Raw genomic sequence first — 20,907 nt, 5'->3', positions numbered from 1 at the left:
GTCCTACCTCTGAGAGCGCTATGCATCCTTGTGGCTACTTTTCCAAGAAAATTGTCAGCTGCGGAGTGCAATTACGAGATTGTTGACAGAGAGCTGTTAGCGATAATTTTAGCCCTGAAAGAATGGAGACATCTCCTCGAAGGTACCACTGTGTCGGTTCTAATTCTTACTGACCATAAGAATCTCACATTCTTGTCTGAGGCTAAACGCCTCTCTCCCAGAAGGGCGCGATGGGCTTTTTTCTTGTCTAGTTTAACTTACATTGATCTGAGTATACCCTTCCCCCCATATGAGTTATGCAGAGTGGGTGTATGGGGCATTCCAGACTCATCGTGATTAAGATTTGTAAACACTTTTTTTAGTTGGTCTAGTAGTCTGTTATTTCACGTGGAGTGCACGGTGTCAGGTATCCTTATGGAGTAAAATCCTCCCTGTCAAAGTGGTGATGCAGGACATTCTGGGTGAGGTTGGGAAGATTCAGGTTCTTGAGAATAACAGGGGATGGCAGGAGGCCTGGATAAGGGCGTGGAGGAATATCAGGACTCTGTAGCTGCTGCCTGTTGATCTCGGGGTGTGCGGCCTTTCTTTGTGTTCTTGTTTCTCTCCTAAATTTTCAGATCAAATATATTTTTGATAAAAAGCTACATGCATGGTGACGGTGATGTTCCTTAGTCTGGCTCTCTCGTAGGGATTATGTTATTGTGTGCAATTTGATTTGCACCATTTATTATGTTCTTGTTTTTTTGTTTTGTATAGGATTTTGTAAATATGTTTTATTTATTTATTATGATTTTATTGTATAAAAGTTGTTTGTAAGATTTTTCAATAAACAAAATGAACCCCTCTTAATGGGCACAACTGATGTGTAGGCCCAGAAACTCAGCACAGGGATGATGGGGACTCTCATAACGGGCACAGCAGGTGTACAGACCTGGAAACACAGCAGAGGGATGGTGGGAACCCCTCATAATGGGCACAACAAGTGTACAGCTGAAGAAATTCATCACAGGGATGATGGGAACCCTCATAATGGGCAAAGCAGGTTTACAGACCAAAAACATCAGCACAGAGATGATGGGAACCCTCGTAATGAGTACAGCAGGTGCACAGACCTGGGAACTCAGCACAGGGATGATGGAAACCCCTCATAATGGGCACAATGGATGTGCAGACCCAGAAACTCAGCACATGGATGATGGGGACTCTCATAATGGGCACATCAGGTGTACAGACCTGCAAACACAGCAGAGGGATGGGGGAACCCCTCATGATGGGCAGAGCAGGTGTGCAAACCCAGGAACTTGGCAGAGGAATGGTGAGAACCCCTCATAATGGGCACAATGAATGTGCAGGCCCAGAAACTCAGCACAGGGATGATGGGGACTCTCATAATGGGCACATCAGGTGTACAGACCCGAGAACTCAGCAAATGGATGGTGGGAACCCCTCATAATGGGCAGAGCAGGTGTACAGACCCAGGAACACAATGTCTAATATTGCTATATAATTATTATTAATTTTGTGAGAAGTTTCCATCAAGTCAAAGCAGATAAGATTAAATCTCCAGCACATACAGTAAATAGTTAATTACGATAGTAATGTATTAGGATCTTAAATTATTCTTTCCAATAACAGCCAATGATTGATTTCCATTATGGAAACCCAGCCCATCTGTACACATTTGTCAGCAGAAGCCACATCTCTTTCTTGGGTCTGCGGTTAACCATCCTCGGCAGTTATGTCAGAGTTCTGGCACTTTGCCATGATACTTCTAAAACCTTCAATTGTGGAAGTTCAGAAATAGAAGAAATAGAAGTCTGACAAAATAACAACTTGTGACACTGATGTAGAATATGATTTCTTCCCTCTTTCCTTCCCTTTTTTTCTCTTTCCTTCCCCTTTTTATTGGTAATATTTCTCTTTTTTATTTTGGTTCTACAGGGGAACAATGTCATACTAACATGGGTAGTGCTCATGTCAATCCATCAACATATGACACACCCTTATATAATTCCTCATATAAGTGAAAAAAGTCCAATGAAGTGGTTTATGTGAGTGAATCTAATTACTTATAGGTGATAAAAGTTCTTATATTCGTGCACCACACACCCAGGCTTGTCACCGCGTGAGAAGAAACTCGCCCCTTTGGGGTTAAACTCACCAGAAATCAGAAAAAAATCAAGCGTCACAAACACATTTTATATGTTGCCACTTCTCCATAAAGAGTACCTGTCACACCTTATTCCTATTACAGGGGATGTTTACATTTCTTGTAATAGGAATAAAAAGGGACAGTATAAAAAGATAAAAATAGAAATAAAAAAAAAAAAAAAATGAAAGCACCCCTGTCCCCTCGTGCTTGAATATAGAAGCAAACACACATGAAGTTTGCGGCTGCATATGTAAACGGCGTTTGCGCCACACATATGTGAGGTGTCGCCATGAACTTTAGAATTGGAGCAATAATTCTAGCACTAGACCTCCTCTGTAACTCGAAACATGTAACCTGTAAAAAATTGTAAACCGTAGCCTGTGGGGATTTTTAAGTACTGTCGTTTGTCGCCATTCCGCGAGCGTGACATGTTAGGTATCTATTTACTCAGCGTCACATCATCTTTTATATTTGACAAAAAAATTGGGTTACATATTGGCTACAATCCTGTATAATAATAATAATATTAATATTGTGTTTTTATTGCATTTAAAGTATTTTTTTTTTCAATTGCGATTGAAAAATTGCTGCGCAAATACTGTGAGACATAACAATTTACAACCCCCATTTTTTTCTCTAGGGTCTCTGCTAATATATATATATATATATATATATATATATATAATATATGAAATATATATATATATGGTATATATTTCATATATTATATATATATATATATATATATATATATATATATATATATATATATATATATATATATATAGTATTGACACAAAATTTTGGTGCAAACCAAAATGTGAGTCATTCAGCCCATGTCTATACTGTGTTAAACCTACAATAACGCACTGAAATAAACTGCGGTAAATGTGCAATATATATATATATATATATATATATATATATATATATATATATATATATATATATATATGTGGCGCTTGTAGATTTTTCAATCTATCGCTTATAGGTAAATTTAGTGGGTTACCTGTTTTATACATAGTCAGATTTGCCTCTGTTCCAGTTTGGCTATGTTGCCTGTAGTTTCACACTGTGCCTGTGGGTGTCGTTGTAGCCATGGGCCAGTGTTGGAAAGGCAACACGTTGAAGTGTATGAGTGCTCCTCTGTCCCGGAGATAACTCGGTGGGGGTGGTCCTTCGAGTTGCATTCTGGGAGAGGGTATTTATGGGGGAGACGCCATGTTTTAGAGTCTCTTTCGTTCCATCTGCTGGCCCTCCTGGCCGACAGGTATGTGTTAGGAGTACTACCTCGTGGCCCTCCAACAGGGAGGACCACGATGCTGCAGCGTGTGGGTGGGCCCAGAAGCCTGTCTGGGGCCTACCACAGTGGTGAAGGAATGGTCCTGGGCTGTCTGTCCTACGGGAAGAAGCTGGACAACTGAGAAGATCCCAGGGGAGGACCCGTCATGGAAGAATCATGCAGAGTGCTGGTCTGGAGAGGGGCCTGGTGACTCAGCTGGAGGATGCATCCTAAAGTTAACCTACCGCATAGTACTGCCGTGCCGGCTTAAAGGTTCTAGTGCTGTGTTTGCTGTTCATCGTAAACCATTACATCCTGTGGCAGAGAATCATACGGGTTTCTATTCAAGTCTGTGGCAGAGACTTTTGTTTGTGCTACTATACGTATCGGCTGCTAGGTTAGTGAGGCAAAGATTCAACTCTAAAAGGAGAGTACATTCATCTACAAGATTTCAATTACTAATACTACATCAAGAAAAGGTATTTCAACATTTCTACCTCTTTCCTGCTACTTCCTTCAGTTACTCTTTATTAAAACCTTGGAAAAGATACTCAAGTGTCCAGTGCCTACATTGTCTGGTATTAAGCTCAACAGGACCCTAGACCTGGTTCTGGTGAAATTGAGGTAACGAAGGTGACGTTAACAGCCCGTTTTAAACCAGCAGCTCCACAGTGAGTTATTGCTACACACACATATATATATATATATATATATATATATATATATATATATATATACGGCATATATTTCATATATTTTATAAATATATATATATATATATATATATATATATATATATATATTGCACGTTTACCGCAGTTTATTTCAGTGCATTATTGTAGGTTAAACACAAAATTTTTCCAATTCTCTTTTAAAGCATTGACCTTGAAACCCAATATGTTTTATTTCAGATATACACATGGTTGCTCCTGAAGAGTGTATATAATATAATAATAATCAACGAAACGCGTAGAGCCTCTGTTTATGCAATGTGTAATACCAATGTAACACATATATATGTAATATAAATTAATTACTGTGACCCATGTACCAACTTGTATGGAATCTTTTTATATAATAAATATACAATTTCTTGACCCCTCGCTATTGACTGTGCGCTTCATTTAAAGTCCCGCCTTTTCCTATTTATTCATATTGACAGGGATGGAGGCATGAGACCCTACCAGGTCTCTGCCTCATTCAAAGTCCAAATTTCTCCCCATATTCTTGCCAGAACAGAATAATGAACCACATTGAAGTTTATGGGACCCAAACTGAAAAAATCAAAAGTGCCAATTTTGAAGGCTTATATGCAAATAATTGGGCATACAATGGTTATGAGGGTCCAGGTACTGCCCTGGGGGACATGTATCCTTGAACACAAAGTTTGTAAAAAACATAATTTTTAAATGAGTAGTGATTTACTATGGCTTAAAGTGAAACCACAAAAATGAGAAATATCAATAAAAATGAAAAATTCCTTTAAATATAGTGTCTGGGGAGTCCCCTTAGTCTGCCTGTAAAGTGGCACATCTGTACCGTGTATAGAACCTGCTGCAGCAATAATGACATTTATAAAAACCGAAAAAATACAATTTTCCATGCCAACTTTCTTTATTTTATAAACAACGGCTTGGGGAGCCAGTTTGTATGATGAGGCCACAATGTAGTGCACTTGAAACAAGATTAGATATTTTTTGGATAAAGTCTGGTGTCTCTTTCGCTGACTTTGGATAGAAGTAACAGGTAGAGAAAAATGGGTGTGTTAATGGTGCCTTCACACAGTAACCCTATAGAGGTACTCTTGATGAAAGCAAGAATTGGCCTAGCTGTCAAAAATTTAAATGACATGCACCTGTCAAACAGGTGTGGAAAAATTGGTCCTTGGGTGTTAATTGTGTCCATAAAACCTACACCAAAAATTGTCTTCCAGGTGACATCAACAGCCATAAAGCTAGGCAGCCTAGGCAGTCTTTAAGAGATTCCAGATCCAGAAAGCACTTAATCAGTGACATCGGCATCAGGGGTTTAGGAGCTGCTGCTAATCCAGGACTGATTCATTTTGATAAATGTCAGTCGGACCACGGAGTCTGTAGACAGACGCGCTCTCTTACCTGTCAGAAAACCTCCAGCAGCACTGAATGCCTGTTTGGAAAGCACGCTGGATGCAGGGCGGCCTAGCAGCTCAATTGCATACTGGGCACGTTCTGGCCATTGGTCTATTGTCATGACCCAGTACCCAGTGGATCATCAACTGGAAAGCTCTCCATGTCTGTTTTCGCCACTAGATAATCTCCCACCATATGATGCAGACGCTGCCGATGGGATGTGGAAGCTGACAGCCCTGGGTGTTGAGGACTAAAGAAATTGAAATGGCCCCCTTCTCTACCGCTCCTCTGTTGACCAACAGAAGCCTCAAAACTATGTTTTAGATGAGACTGTAACCTACCAGAGTTTGGAAAGATGTTACATAAATGCCTCTTTAAATCTGGTGCAGCTGTGCATGGTAGCCAATCAGCTTCTAACTTCAGCTTGTTCAATTAAGCTTTGACAATAAAACATAGAAGCAGAGATACATCAGATTTTGCACATCAGTTTTAGTAAATCAATCCCAGTGAGCCTCGTACTAGGGTGAGCAAGTGTCTAGTTTGATCATTGTGCTATGCCATAAAGACGGGGGACTCAGTGGTGAAAAACCATCTATAACTAAGTATTCTTGTTACATTTTTCAATATTACTATATTTGTTATCTTTATCTGTATGTAGATGGGGTGCAGCGTGGTGCCTCGGTAATAACACACACATTCTTAAGTGCGATGAAAAGAATTTGTATTGAGACAATGCAGAGACAGTTCACAATAAACCTGGTGGAAAGACAGCCCATCCAGGAACAGTCACGGGTCCCAACAGCGTGTACAGAGCAGGTTACAGCCGAACTGACAGCACCTGTTAGGAGGGGCAGAGTCTCCTGCCCAAGTGGGAAGATGTCCAGAGAAGTTGCGAGCCCTACACTTTCCCTCTTCACCTGGAACTTTTCCCTGCTGCTAGTACTGTCCATAACCTGTCCCAACACTATCCACTCTCAAATGCACGCCAAACCTGGGAGCCAGGGCCTAAAATAGGCTTTGCCTGACCCATGATGGCTGCTGGAGTCACATGGGGCAGCAGCATCCAATCGGGTAGCTTCCCCAGTGCCCCAGGAAACCATAGAGGAACCATGTCCCTCTTGACTTCCTCTCTAGCTGCAATGCCACTGCGGACGAGCGCCACCTGCAGAGGAGAAAATAGACTGCTGCACCTGCCTACATTTACTGCGGTTCACAATAATAAACACTGAATAAATAGATTTCATTCACAAAAAATGGTTGTTTATAACAGTGACATTCACTGTTATAAGCCATCATAGTGTGTAAAAAAAAAAAAAAAAATCACGATCACCTCCCAGAGTAGTATAATGTTACTATGGTAACACTGGGTTGTTCTGGTCACAGTATGCAAAAAAAAAATCTTAAAAAAAGAAAAAAAATGTAATGAAAAAGAAATAAAATATTTTTAAAAATTGAAAAATAAATGTATATATATTTTTTTTTTTTTTACATACTTTCACCAGTCAGTGTCCCGGATCACCACCACACCCATTATATGATGTACTATTATACTGGTGACAGTATGTAAAAAACAAAAAATTGTGAATATTTTTTTTTTTTCATTTTTTTTAATTTTCCAAAAAATTGTGATAAATTACAACTTCAAAAAACTTGTCATGCCTTTTACTAAATACCTTGGACTTTCTACTTTTCAAAAAGGGGTCATTTGGGGGGTATTTGTACTGTCCTGATGTTTTCGGGCCTCAAGAAATGAGATCGGCCGTCAGTACATAAGGATTGATCAATTTTCAGATATATATGCCATAGTTTGTGGACTCTATAACTTTCCTATGGACTAAATAATATACACCGATTTGGGTTATTTTCACCAAAGAAATGGAGCAGAATATACTTTGGCCTAAATTTACGAAGAATGATTATTTATTTGCAAAGTTTTATAACATCAATGAAGAAAAAGACATTATTTTCCAAAATTTTCCATTTTTTTTGTTTATTTAGCAAAAAGTAGAAAACCCAGTGGGGATAAAATACCCCCAAAAGAAAGCTTTATTTATGTGAAAAAAAAAGATAAAAATTTCTTATGTGTACAGTGTTGCATGACTGTGCAATTGTCATTCAAAGTGTGACAGCGCTGAAAAATGAAAATTGGCCTGAGCAGAAAGGGGGTGAAAGTGCCCGGTATCGAAGTGGTTAAAGGCCTTGTCCCCTCTGGCAAGGTAACCCCCCCCCATGTTGATAACATGTGAAATGGTATGTCTCAAGAAGGAGGGTGTCTCACTCGTTTGCATGCAGATCACCCTAGATAACACCCACATGTGATGCTGAGAATCCATGTTTGAAAGAACTGAAATTCAATGAATGGCTTGTGGCGGGTCAGGGACAGTCAGGCTGGGGAGGAGAGACCTAGGTGACACTGGGCCTCCTCCAGCCAAGAAATTAGGCGGGGCTCTATCTGACTCTTTGTAGCTTCTAATGCACATTTTGAGAAGCTCACAGCATGTGGTGAAATACAGGACCCTATACAACTGTGCAAGACTAAAGAAAAGGTTGGAGTTCAACTTGAAAACTGCAGATTGGACACTCTGAGATCCTCCAATTCTAGAAGAACAACAAGTTCCAGCATATCCTGCAGCATTATTTTATACAGTAGTAGATTTTATATGGCCGTAGTATGATGGAGGAGCAGCAAAGGTACAGTAGATATCAGGTGTCCTCTGGTGTCCTTCCGTCCATATCAGAAGGTGATCTTCTTCTCACAGATGTACTTTATTGTTTCAGAACAGTGAAGATCATTCCATTCAATTCCATCCCTTACCATAGCACAATCTTCCCCTTTTTCCCCTCCTTTGAAATTATGACCCTTCCAATCATCGGGCTGAGTGTTCCCCCAGAACCTGAAGGACAGAAGTGACAATAGGGGTTTAGACCAATACATGAACTGAGCAGAACTGGGACCTCAGAAATGCTATAAAATAAGATTTAAAAGGTGTGAGCCCAACAACTGTGATCGGCTGCAAGAGTACTGACAACACAAACCAATTTAATGGTACAATCTACTAAGGTTAGATCAGTGATGGCCAACCCCATACATATATAGCCCCTAGCTATGTGATGTGTTCTTCCTCCCACCTCTTTCCCTGATTGAATATGTGAAGAGTTTTCTCCTCCAGGTCCTTCATGTGAGAAGTTCTTCCCCTTCACTCCTTTACCTATTGGTCTATGTGAGGAGTTCTTTCCCTCATCTCTTTCCTACATTGTCTATGTGAGGAGTAGGGATGAGCCAATGGTTTGGCTTAAACCTAGGCTGTTAGGGTGTTTGGAAGAATGGCCAAACGTTTGGCCCCCTGTGCGCTGGGAGCTGTGCATCCCCCATAGAAGTGGTAGGTTTCTACCGCTTCTATATAGCACAGCTTCCTACTGTCAGTGGTTCCTAAAGAAGCAGCAAGTGCTGGTGCCCGCTGCATCCCTAGAAACCATCTCTGGCACATTACTCACATGGGTAGGAATCTACAGTTACGTTAGCAAAGGGACAGTGATAACAGCAACGATCCACTGGCCATATTTGGTCAATGATGTCACTACTTTCCCCTCCCCTTCTGTTATATGGCTGATGACAGCTCAGGTTGCTGTCATTCAGCGAGCAGTACCATTGGGAATAGCCATGTACATCAGGTCAACCCAGTTTTTAATTCTGACAAGCCGGGAGGCGTAGGGCATCCTAATTGATGATGGATTTACAAGGAGGGACTTTTTTTTTGGGGTATTTTTAGTTTTTATTTATGGATTACAAAGTTAATATGCACCTCCTACTCATTAACATGAGGGGAGGCGGTATGTGTAGTCCCCCATGTTTTTAACAGGGGCTTCCAAATTCTGATGAGCTCTCCCCACCGACCCCCACAACCATTGGCAATGATCTTGGGGAACAGGCCCTTATCTTCATCAACATGAGCATAAGATGCTTTGCCAGGGGGTCCTCCCTGGCATGGCATCCCTCCAAGTTAAGGTCATGTGGCCTATCATGGCTCAGGAGGGAGAAAAAAACTGAAGCGGGGGGTGTTCCCCCCATCCCTAATTAAGATAAAAAGCCTTCTGTCTGCAGCAGCCCCCCTAATACTTACCTGAGCCCCATCTCGAACCAGCAATGTTGCAGTAGTGTTTTGGCTGCCTGGACTCTCCCGACTCATTGGCTGAGACAGAAGTGCGACGCCATTGGCTCCTGCTGCTGTAATTCGAAGTCAGTCAGCCAATGAGGAGAGAGAAAACCGTGCCTCCGTGTCTGCCCCCTTGTGGGGGCACTCGACAGGAGGGAGGGGCCAGGAACGTCGAAGAGGAGAATCCAAGCTGCTCTGTGCAAAACCATTACACAGGGCAGGTAAGTATAACATGTTTGTTATTTTTAAAGAAAAAAAAAACTGAGACTTTAGTATCACTTTAAGGATATGAAAGCATTTCCAATTGGATCTACAGGTGTTAGGATACTCACCTTTCACTCACACAAAGAGGCAAGAGGGTGAAAATCAAGTACATAGATCAGGAGAAGAGGCAACACCCCACTGGAATCTTTTATTACAGAGTCAGTCCCTCTACCCAGCCCCCCACTGGTATGTTCTGCTCAAAAGGGCTTGCTCATAAAGACTGACTCATAGATTATTAATAAACATGTCCTGCCACTGGAAAAATGGATGAAAAACCACACAGGGTTCGCACATGTGCAGAGTGCGGGATTCCGGAGTATGGATTTAGAGTTGAGAAAAGATTTTTACAGCTTTCCTGGGATTTTGCTATTCCTGAACGTCTGGAGTTTTCAAAGTGCCTTGGGAGAGAAGAAATCCCCAACCCAGTGTCCGGGTTTTGTTGAAGACCAGCAGGGTGTGTGTGAAGGACTGAGAAAATTTCAGGGCTCCAGCCAGGAGGGAGGTGTGCTCCCATTTTGGAGACAGGGCTTCACCTTAGGAGACAGGTGTGAGCCAGTATCACTGGGTGCATTAAAGAGGAGCCGTGTGCAATAATGAGGAGCTGTGTGTCTTAATGAGGAGCTGTGTGTCTTAATGAGGAGCTGTGTGTATTGATGGGCTTGAAGATATGTGCATTGAAGAGACGTTGGTCTGAGGGACACATTACTAAGAGCAGAAGTACTGCTGAAGAAAGAGCCAAGTGGCTTGATATTTTTTTTCCCCTGTTTATACTGTGTGCTGGGAAAGTTTTTGGACTTTACGTTAATCTGTTTTCATAAAAGTGGGCTACCAGGCTCTTAAAACTGGCATGGACTTCACTAAAAAAACGCATCTACCACTGAGTCTAATCACTCCATGTCACAGTACAATATTGTTTTCTGGGTGACAAAGTATTGTACAGCACTGGGTGAAGTGAATTAAAGTCTTAACAATGTGCTCAAGGATCCATCAGTGTGCCACCATTTCAGATCATTGTGCCAGATCTTAGAGATATGTGAGAAGGATTCTGATATTTGAGGTTTCAGTGTCTTACTTTGGAGTTATGTCATAAGACGTTCCATCCACCCATCTCCAGGTTCCATCCGCATCTGTTAGACCGATCCAAAAGAACTGTTTATTTGCAATCCCACGCAGAAAATTCTTAAAAAGACAAAATATAGAAGTTGTTAGAAGATGAATTAGTATACACACAATGGCTGATTAGTTCACATGACAGTTGGGCTACCAGTATATTTTAGGGTTTGGGTAGGAAACTGGGGAACTGGGAGGAAATCCACTAAAATGGTGAGAACACTTCACACCCCAACACAAATGTAATCTTCCCCCGGAGACAAAGATATGGTGGGAGCGGGATAATTATCGTTTTGGCTCTGGAGTTGATCCCTTTTTAATGCATGCCAATATTCTGTTTGCTTTGCTTGTAGTATTGGCATTGCATACCATTGCTGACCCTACATCTACTAGGATCCCCAGGTCCTTTTCCATCCTAGATTTCCCCCAGAGGTTCTCCCCCCAGTGAGTAGATTGCATTCATATTCTGGTGTTGAGTGTTTTTCATACATCTCAGCTGGTCATTATCAAGCGTGAACTCTGAGGAAGCAATTTGTTGTGAAACGCGTCGGTTGATATGCTTCTTTGATATGCTTGATATGCTTCTTTGTACAGTGTTTGGTGTTTTACAATTGCTACCTGTTTGATGTGACCAGTTTATCCTGTTGACTTGATTTTAATGATGGTATTCTATGTATTAAGATAAAACCTTCTGTGTGCAGCATCCCCCCCTTATATTTACCTGAGGTCCCTCTTCAGCCAGCGATGTTGCAGGAGTGTCTCGGCTGCCCAGGACTCCCCTCCTCTTTGGCTGAGACAGCAGTGCGGCGCCATTGGCTCCCGCTGCTGTCAATGAAAGTCAGTCAGCCAGCCAATGAGGAGCTGTGGCTCGGTTTGGGTGCTGTCAGGAAGGCTCTGTCAGAAGACAGAATAATAGCAGCAGACAAATCCCTGTTCCCCGAATATCTGGAAGAAGAGGCTCCTTAGTGTGTGCTAACATGCGAACGTATATGCGCATGTCCGGAATGCTAACAAATCTGCGCATGCGTGCACACATGTGCGCGGTGCATCTCGGGACAGATAAGGGCACCAAATGGGCTATTTAAGCTGGATCAGCACCCAGGATCGGTGCCGTCTCATCTACAGCGTTCTGTGATTTGTTCTGTTCCCTGTTATTTGCATCTGCTCTTGAAATACTGACCAAGTTTGTTCCTGACTATTCCTGATATCCACCTGATTCAACCCCGGTTTGTTCTTTGACCATTCTCCTGCCTCCGCATCTGTACTTGATCTGATCATTCTGTGTATGACGCGGCTTGGTTGGAGAGACTTTTCGTGACGTCACCACGCATCAGCTGGTAGTCTGAAAGCTCGCGGCTGTGTCTGTATCGATTTCTTTGCTGTTTTTGTGCAAGACTTGGAATAAAGCAACCACTTCTACTGCACTATGAAGTTTCCTCTTTTCTAAACCTTTTACATACACTGGAGAAATACAAGACCAAACGATTGGAAGCTTTGGAATTTTTTAATCATCCTTTCTGTCTGTGGCGGAGGAGAGTGGCTGATGTTTGGAGCGGACCGAGTGGAATACTACAGGCGATCACTGTGTATATCAGGCATGTCTGACCCTTATAACCTTGTCTGGCATAGGTGTGCGCAGCCTATTGCATTAGGGTGTGCACCTTAAAGCTCAAACACAAATGTGTGCGTGACATATTTACCGGCCTCTTCCCCACTCTTAATCCTGAAACAATGGGGGGAAGGGGAGCAAAAAGAGGACCAGGGCAGCAGAAAGAAGAGGGGCAGGGGGAGTGGAGAGGGTGGCATATATTGGTACCAATCCCACCCCTGCTTTCCAGGTTCTGGGGGACGGCGAGGAAGGATCGCGGTTTACCTTTCACCTTTCCGCGATCAACAGGTAGATCACGACTGACAGGCTGCCAGCCCCAGGATTAGGGTGTGCCCAGGCACACCCCTTGCGCACGCCTATGTTGTACGGTAAGAGGCCATCTGGCTTTATATTTCTCCGCTGGGAAAATAAAAACATCCTTTTTCTGATATTGCAGATATCAAGGCGCTGCATCAGAAGTTTACATCAAAACTTTTTTTATTAGTTGATCCGCAGTGTAAGTTAAAAAAAAAAAAAAAGCCGCAACCGATCCGCCTCCATGGGGCACTCCCGCCAACTGACGCGTCTTGCATCTTCGCCGTGACAGCTCTTATATAAATGGGGGTGGGGCCATCCGGTGACGTCACCGGGTGGCCCCACCCCCCTCTGACGCCACGGGGAAGCCCCGTGGCGTCAGAGGGGGCGGGGCCACCCGGTGACATAAACGGGTGACCCGCCCCCTCTGACCCCAACGGGAAGCCCCTGTGGCATCAGAGGGGGCTGGATCACCTGGTTACGTCATCGGGTGGCCCCGCCCCCAGTTATATAAGAGCTGTCACAGTGAAGACGCAAGACGCATCAGTTGGCGGGAGCCCCCCATGGAGGCAGGTCGGTTGTAGCTTTTTTTAAATTCTTTTTCGGTCCGTCAGGCGGCGTGAATGTACACCGCGGAACATTTTTATTTTTTTATTTTTTAATAAAGGACTTTTTAAATAAAGGACTATACTACAGCTTCTATGAATGGAACACCAACTATGAATGGAGGGGGCAGACCTAACGATCATCCACCCATCCTCCATTCAGAGATCATTTCCCATTGATAGAATGAAGAAATAAAGAGGGTTTTTTTTTTTTTTAATTACTCGGGTGTATTGGTAATACTTGAACCATGAAGCCAGAAGGATATCCATAAGAAAGTTGTTATTTCTTTCCCTAAAGGAAACCTATAATTAGAGAAGAATGTAGGTTTTCCTTGCTGACCTCCTAAACATGCCAGTGGCCTGGCTAGAAACTGCAGCCAAAACGTTTTCTTTCTACTTTTTAATACACCGAAATAAAAATAAAGTAAGTAATAGATGCGCAACCAAAAAAGGGGACAGGGGTGATGTGTACAAAAGACACAAAAAAAGACAAAAAAGGGGTGAAATATGTGCACCTTGATGATCAAATTAGAGCAAATAAAAATATAAAAATATGTTATAAAAATATTTTGTGAATGTCCAGGTGAATCTCAAACAAATTCTATCTGCATACATATAAATAAACCTGTGCTGGATCAAAAAAGGAAAAAAGGGAACCTCAGTGCTAGCAAAAACACAAAGAAAAGTCCAGGGTGCATTCAATACAGTTCATATGGAAATAGATTATTCTGGTGAAGAGCCCCAATACATCCTTTTCTGCAAATGGTCCCACAGGATGGTCAAAGAATGAAAAAAGGAGGCCGGGTGGCCTCTTACCAGGACTGTAGGACCCCTATTACGGAGGTCTAATAGACACAGACAGGAGAGAACAGTCAGTCACGGGCGGCAACTTCAAACATTTATCCTGATCCTCTCAGCCAGTATAACCAGACTCAAATATGTTCCGTAGGACCCGCGTTCAGTAAGTAGAGATAGGGGCTTCCAATGGGTAAGTCAAAAGAACAAAAAACGCATATTTCACCCCTTTTTTGTCTTTTTTTATGTCTTTTGTACACATCACCCCTGTCCCCTTTTTTGGTTGCGTATCTATTACTTACTTTATTTATATTTACAAAATTGAATATTCCAGTTTTCTTTTAGATTGCAGCACCATTGCATATATATATATATATATATATATATATATATATATATATATATATATATTTTAAATACTTAAAGTGGAGTTCCACCCACTTTTACAACTCTTCAGCATCCCTCACTAAACTGTGCACTCTAAACTCAGCACTTACTGTATATCTGCTGTATTCATTTTTCACGTCCTCCTCCCTGGCTGCAGCCCATCGCATCATTTCCTGTTTGCAATGCCTTCTGGGAAGGGGCGACAACTTCCTCTGACACTGCCGTTGCTATGGAAACCTGACCTGAAACCTATTACACTGCTTGTGCGAGATCCAGGAAGAAATACAGTCTGGCTTCAGATGCCCACACTTAAGATGGCCACGGCCTGCTGTAAGTTTATAAAATAACAAACTCCTGCTATAAACTAACAAAACAGACCTTAGTTTACAGACTAACTTTACTAGAATACATTAAGCTTGTGTATTATAGGGGTATTTTTATGTAAAAAGTATAATTTCGGTCGGAACACCACTTTAATTCATATTTTTATATATTGTTTTTCATTTCTGCACCTTCTGGGGTAGCGCGGATTGTCACATTACATTTTTTAATTTACCGGGAAGGAACTAGAAGCTCCATCAAGTCTTCATTGTAACACTATAAGAGATGAGGAGGAATGGATTGCAGTGGCGGCTGCTCCATTAGGGGTGCCCCCCCCCCCTAATCAATGCACCCGGCTCCAATCTCCAATGTCTTTATGGACTTTGTTTTGTGCACTGGTCCAAATCATTTGGTGGAGGGGGGATTATGGTGTTTTTCAGGGGTTCCAGTGAAGGGAACTCTTAAGGAGTCAGCATACCAAGACATTTTGGACAATTCCATGCTCCCAACTTTGTGGGAACAGTTTGGGGATGGCCTCTTCCTGTTCTAACATGACTGCACACCAGTGCACAAAGCAAGGTCCATAAAGACATGGGTGAGCGAGTTTGGAGGGGAGGAACTTGACTGGCCTACACAGAGTCCTGACCTCAATCCAATAGAACATCTTTGGGATGAATTAGAGTGGAGACTGCAAAACAGACCTTCTTGTCCAACATCAGTGCCTGACCTCACAAATGCCCTAGAAGAATGGTCAAACATTCCCATAGACACACTGCTAATCCTTGTGTACAGTCTTCCCAGAAGAGTTGAAGCTGTTATAGCTGCAAAGGGTGGGACAACTCAATATTAAACCCAATTGAGACTGGGATGCCATTAAAGTTCATTTTTGTCTGTATATAATTCCTGCACCTTTTTTTTTCAATGTTTGATAATCATGAAGCTGAACGCTCTATTTATAAATCAAAGAACTTTGTCTCTGTGAAGAAGCTTCAGCAGTGTAAGCTCTGTTACATTCCTGTCCGGATGAGGCAGCAAGTGACACACATTTTTTTAAATGTCAGAATTTCACCAAGAGATTCTATAAAGGGTGCAGATTTCTCTTAAAACATGTAGTGTTGGCTACCGTGTGTGTGTACAAAGGGTTAACTATTCATTTGACAAGACTCAGTCATAATCTCTCTCAGTCTACCAGTACTTAGATTGTTGTCCTGCAAACTGGACAATCTCTTCCCAGGGTGAGGCTGGGAGCATAATAATCAATAGGGATGAGCTTCGTGTTCGAGTCGAACCCATGTTCGACTCGAACATCGGCTGTTCGCCCGTTCGCCGAATTGCGAACGATATGGGCCGTTCGCGCTAAATTCGTGTGGCGCGTCACGGCCCATAATTCACTGCGGCATCGCAGTGCATTGCTGGCTGATGATTGGCCAAGCATGCACTATGACCCGCATGCTTGGCCAATCACAGCGCCGTCAGTAGAGAGAGCTGTAATTGGCCAAAGCCAGGGTGGCTTTGGCCAATTATGGCTCAGGGGATTTAGTACACACCCCACACTATATAAGGCCGCCTGCACGGCGGCCCTGTGTAGTGTGTGTTCCGGTGTGCTGAGAGATAGAGAGAGAGAGAGACAGTGTCATTTGATTTGAGTTAGATAGATTAGGCAGAACAGTCAGTCAGTTAGCTGCACTTACAGTGTATTGTGTTGGGTACATGCTCCAGGAGGATGCCCAGCGTTTGGAAGGCTCTGATGACGATACTGAGCTCGATGAAGGCAGTAACATGAGCACGGACAGAGGGGGTGCCCAAGAAGGACAGCAATCTGGCAGTCATGCTCCCCCTGCTGCAGCATACTGCCAGGTTTGCTCCAGTGATGAGGAGGGAGGGGATGATGAGGTCACTGACTCAACGTGGGTGCCTGATAGGAGAGAGGAGGAGGAGGAGGAGGAGGAGGCAGCGGCACATCACCAACGAGGCAGGATGCCCTCCAGGGGCCAGCCTAAGGGCAGCACATTGACTGCATCACACCCCAAAGCTCCACATGTGCAGGGCGCTGCAGTCTCTGCGCGTTATTCAAAAAGTTCTTTGGTGTGGGCCTTTTTTGAGACGAGTGCATCAGATCGCACCGCTGCTATTTGCAACATATGTCTCAAGCGTATCTCGCGTGGCCAAAACATCTCCCGCTTGGGTACCACATGCTTGACCAGACATATGTTGACCTGCCATGCAGTTCGTTGGCAAGCGTATCTAAAAGACCCACACCAAAGAACAAAGAGGATCTCTCCTTGCTCCTCATCAGCTGAGATTTCCAACCCCACTAGACCTTCAGTCCTCTCTGAGACCTGCAGTGAGAGGAATGAAGGTGTAGAATTAGGTGTGTCACAGCCAAGTACTTGTGGGCAATCTGCTTTTGGTACACCGACGTCAGATTGTACCAGGCAAATTTCCCTGCCCCAGCTGCTGCACCGCCGAAAGAAGTTTGCTCCCAGCCATCCACATGCCCAGCGGTTGAATGCTAGCTTGGCAAAATTGCTAGCACTTCAACTGCTGCCTTTTCAGTTGGTAGACTCTGCCCCCTTCTGTGAGTTTGTGGAATGTGCGGTTCCTCAGTGGCAGGTACCCAAACGCCACTTTTTCTCACGGAAGGCGATTCCGGCTCTCTACCGGCATGTGGAAGGCAATGTCCATGCCTCGCTGGACAGGGCGGTCAGCGGTAAGGTGCATATTACCGCTGACTCATGGTCCAGCAGGCATGGATAGGGACGTTACCTAAGTTTCACGGCGCATTGGGTGACTCTGCTGGCAGCTGGGAAGGATGCAGGACAAGGTGCAGTAGTGTTGGAGGTTGTTCCGCCACCACGCCTCCAAAATGCTGATTGTGACACACCTCTCTCCTCCACCCCTTCCTCTTCTTCTTCCTCCATGGCCTCTTCCTTGGAACCAGCGGTGCTCCGTAGGCGTTCAAGGGGCTACGCAAGTACGCAGGCCAAAAGATGCCATGCGGTGCTTGAGCTGGTGTGCTTGGGGGACAGGAGCCACACTGGGGCAGAGGTTCTGTCAGCTCTGCAGGGGCAGGTTCAGAGGTGGTTGACGCCACGCCAACTTAAGGCAGGAATGGTGGTTTGCGACAATGGCACCAACCTCCTCTCTGCCCTCCGACAGGGACAAATGACCCATGTGCCCTGTTTGGCTCACGTCCTTAACTTGGTGGTGCAGCGGTTCTTGGGCAGGTACCCGGGCTTACAGGATGTCCTGAGGCAGGCCAGGAAAGTCTGTGTGCATTTCCGCCGGTCATATAATGCCAGTGCTCGGCTGACGGACCTCCAAAAGGAGTTTAACCTGCCCAAGAACCACCTAATCTGTGACATGCCCACCAGGTGGAACTCAACGTTGGCCATGCTGCAGCGGCTGCACACGCAGCAGAGGGCCATCAATGAGTACCTGTGCGACTATGGCACCAGGACAGGGTCAGGGGAGCTTGGTTTTTTTTCCCCACGCCAGTGGGCCATGATCAGGGATGCATGCACTGTCCTGTCACCATTCGAGGAGGCCACGAGGATGGTGAGCAGTGACAGTGCATGCATCAGTGACACTGTCCCCCTTGTCCACCTGTTGGAGCACACGCTGCGTGGAATAATGGACAGGGCACTTGAGGCAGAACAGAGGCAGGAAGAGGAGGACTTCCTTAGCTCTCAAGGCCCCCTTTATCCAGACAGTGTTCCTGCGTGCCCGCCGATCACACAGGAAGAGGACGAGGAGGAAGAGGAGGAGGAGGAGGAGGAAGATTGTGTCAGTATGGAGGTGGAGCCTGGCACTCAGCATCAGCAGCAGTCTTTAAGGGATCAGTCCCAAGAAACACATGGACTTGTACGTGGCTGGGAGGAGGTGGCTGCGGACCATGTCGTTCTTAGTGACCCAGAGGACTCCGGACCGAATGCCTCAGCAAACCTACGCTGCATGGCCTCCCTGATCCTGCAAAGCCTGCGTAAGGATCCTCGTATTCGTGGTATCAAGGAGAAGGACCAATACTGGCTGGCAACCCTCCTTGATCCACGTTACAAGGGTAAGGTTGCGGACCTTATCTTGCCATCGCAGAGGGAGCAGAGGATGAAACATCTTCGGGAGGCCTTGCAGAAAGGTCTGTGCAACGCGTTCCCAGAGACTGGGAGGTTACAAACTCCTGTTTCTGGACAACGTGTTGCTGAGGCTTCGGTCAGTCAAAGAAGGAGCGGTGGAGAAGGTGGCCGTCTGACCGATGCGTTCAGACAATTTTTTGGTCCGCAGCCCCAAGGTATGATCGGTTCCAGCAACCATCGCCAGCGTCTGTTTTACATGGTGCAGGAATACCTAGGGGCAAGATCAGACTTGGACACCTTTCCCACCGAAAATCCTCTGGGTTACTGGGTCTTGAGGATGGATCACTGGCCAGAGCTTGCACAGTATGCAATTGAGCTACTGGCCTGTCCTGCATCCAGCGTTCTTTCGGAACGCACATTCAGTGCTGCTGGAGGCGTGGTAACCGATCACAGGGTGCGTCTGTCCACCGACTCGGTCAATCGGCTGACCTTCATAAAAATGAATGAGTCTTGGATCACCACCAGCTACCAAGCACCTGATGCTGATGTAACCGAATAATTTTTTTTGAAATCTCAGATCCCTTCAAAGACTGCCTATGCTGATGCTGAGTGACTATCCCTGAGTAATTATCCTCTTCCTCCTCAATCATCACGCTGATAGCTTGTAAGAACATTTTTGGTTCTGGGCGCCACCACCAGTGCCTAAGGCACAATTTTTCAGCCCCTGTTTAACAGGGGCGTGTAATTACAATTTTTGATGTAATACTTTGCAGCAGGGCTCGTTCCTGCATTCCAACTAGAGTGTCTGTGAGGGGTTGCAGTGTTGTGGCACCAGCACCAGTGCCTAAGGCCCAATTTTTCTGCCCCGTCTAACAGGGGCATGTAATTACAATTTTTGATGCAATACTTTGCAGCAGGGCTCGTTCCTGCGTTCCAACTAGAGTGTCTGTGAGGGGTTGCAGTGTTGTGGCACCAGCACCAGTGCCTAAGGCCCAATTTTTCTGCCCCTGTCTAACAGGGGCGTGTAATTACAATTTTTGATGCAATACTTTGCAGCAGGGCTCGTTCCTGCGTTCCAACTAGAGTGTCTGTGAGGGGTTGCAGTGTTGTGGCACCAGCACCAGTGCCTAAGGCCCAATTTTTCTGCCCCTGTCTAACAGGGGCGTGTAATTACAATTTTTGAAGCAATACTTTGCAGCAGGGCTCGTTCCTGCGTTCCAACTAGAGTGTCTGTGAGGGGTTGCAGTGTTGTGGCACCAGCACCAGTGCCTAAGGCCTAATTTTTCAGCTCCTGTTCAACAGGGGCATGTAATTACAATTCTTGATCTAATATTTCACAGCAGGGCCCTGTGAGGGCTTACAGTGTTGTGGCCACAGCAACACCTAAGGCCCAAATTTCTGCTGAGTATATAGGGCAGGACCCTACTTTCAAACATCTAACTTACAAACGACTCCTACTTGCAAACGGAAGGAGACAACAGGAAGTGAGATGAAATCTACCCCTAGGAAGGGAAATTCTCTCCTGTAAGAGTTAATATGGGAAAACAATTTCTCCTTTCCACTGATGCTTTCCAATCCTTGTTCCACAAAAAAACCCAAATTTTCAAAAAACATTTTTCATTGGGACAAAAAAGTGAGGTGAAATCTTCTGAAGAGGAGGAAAGACAGCAAAACAAATGTCACAGGGGTGATAACCCTTCCCTATGTTTTCCAAAAAGCTTAGAAAAGATTTTTTGGCTGGAGCTAAACACGT

General features: G+C 44.3%; 1 protein-coding gene across 1 annotated transcript in view; it reads right to left on the bottom strand.

Moving 5' to 3' along the window:
* Positions 1-7,547: 7,547 nt before the first annotated feature.
* The window catches only part of LOC141134377 (C-type lectin domain family 10 member A-like), a 149,782-nt gene continuing 136,422 nt past the window's right edge, over positions 7,548-20,907 (bottom strand). Inside the window, exons 9-10 of the mRNA XM_073623944.1 lie at positions 11,033-11,139; positions 7,548-8,436 (exon numbers count right to left, since the gene is read on the bottom strand). Coding sequence (XP_073480045.1) covers positions 8,277-8,436; positions 11,033-11,139 — 267 coding nt within the window. The 3' untranslated portion in view covers positions 7,548-8,276. The remainder of the gene's footprint in view (positions 8,437-11,032; positions 11,140-20,907) is intronic.

The sequence above is a fragment of the Aquarana catesbeiana genome, linkage group LG03, assembly GCF_042186555.1.
Source record: "Aquarana catesbeiana isolate 2022-GZ linkage group LG03, ASM4218655v1, whole genome shotgun sequence".
In the NCBI taxonomy this organism is placed as follows: domain Eukaryota; kingdom Metazoa; phylum Chordata; class Amphibia; order Anura; family Ranidae; genus Aquarana; species Aquarana catesbeiana.
This window is presented reverse-complemented; position numbering and strand designations above follow the sequence as displayed.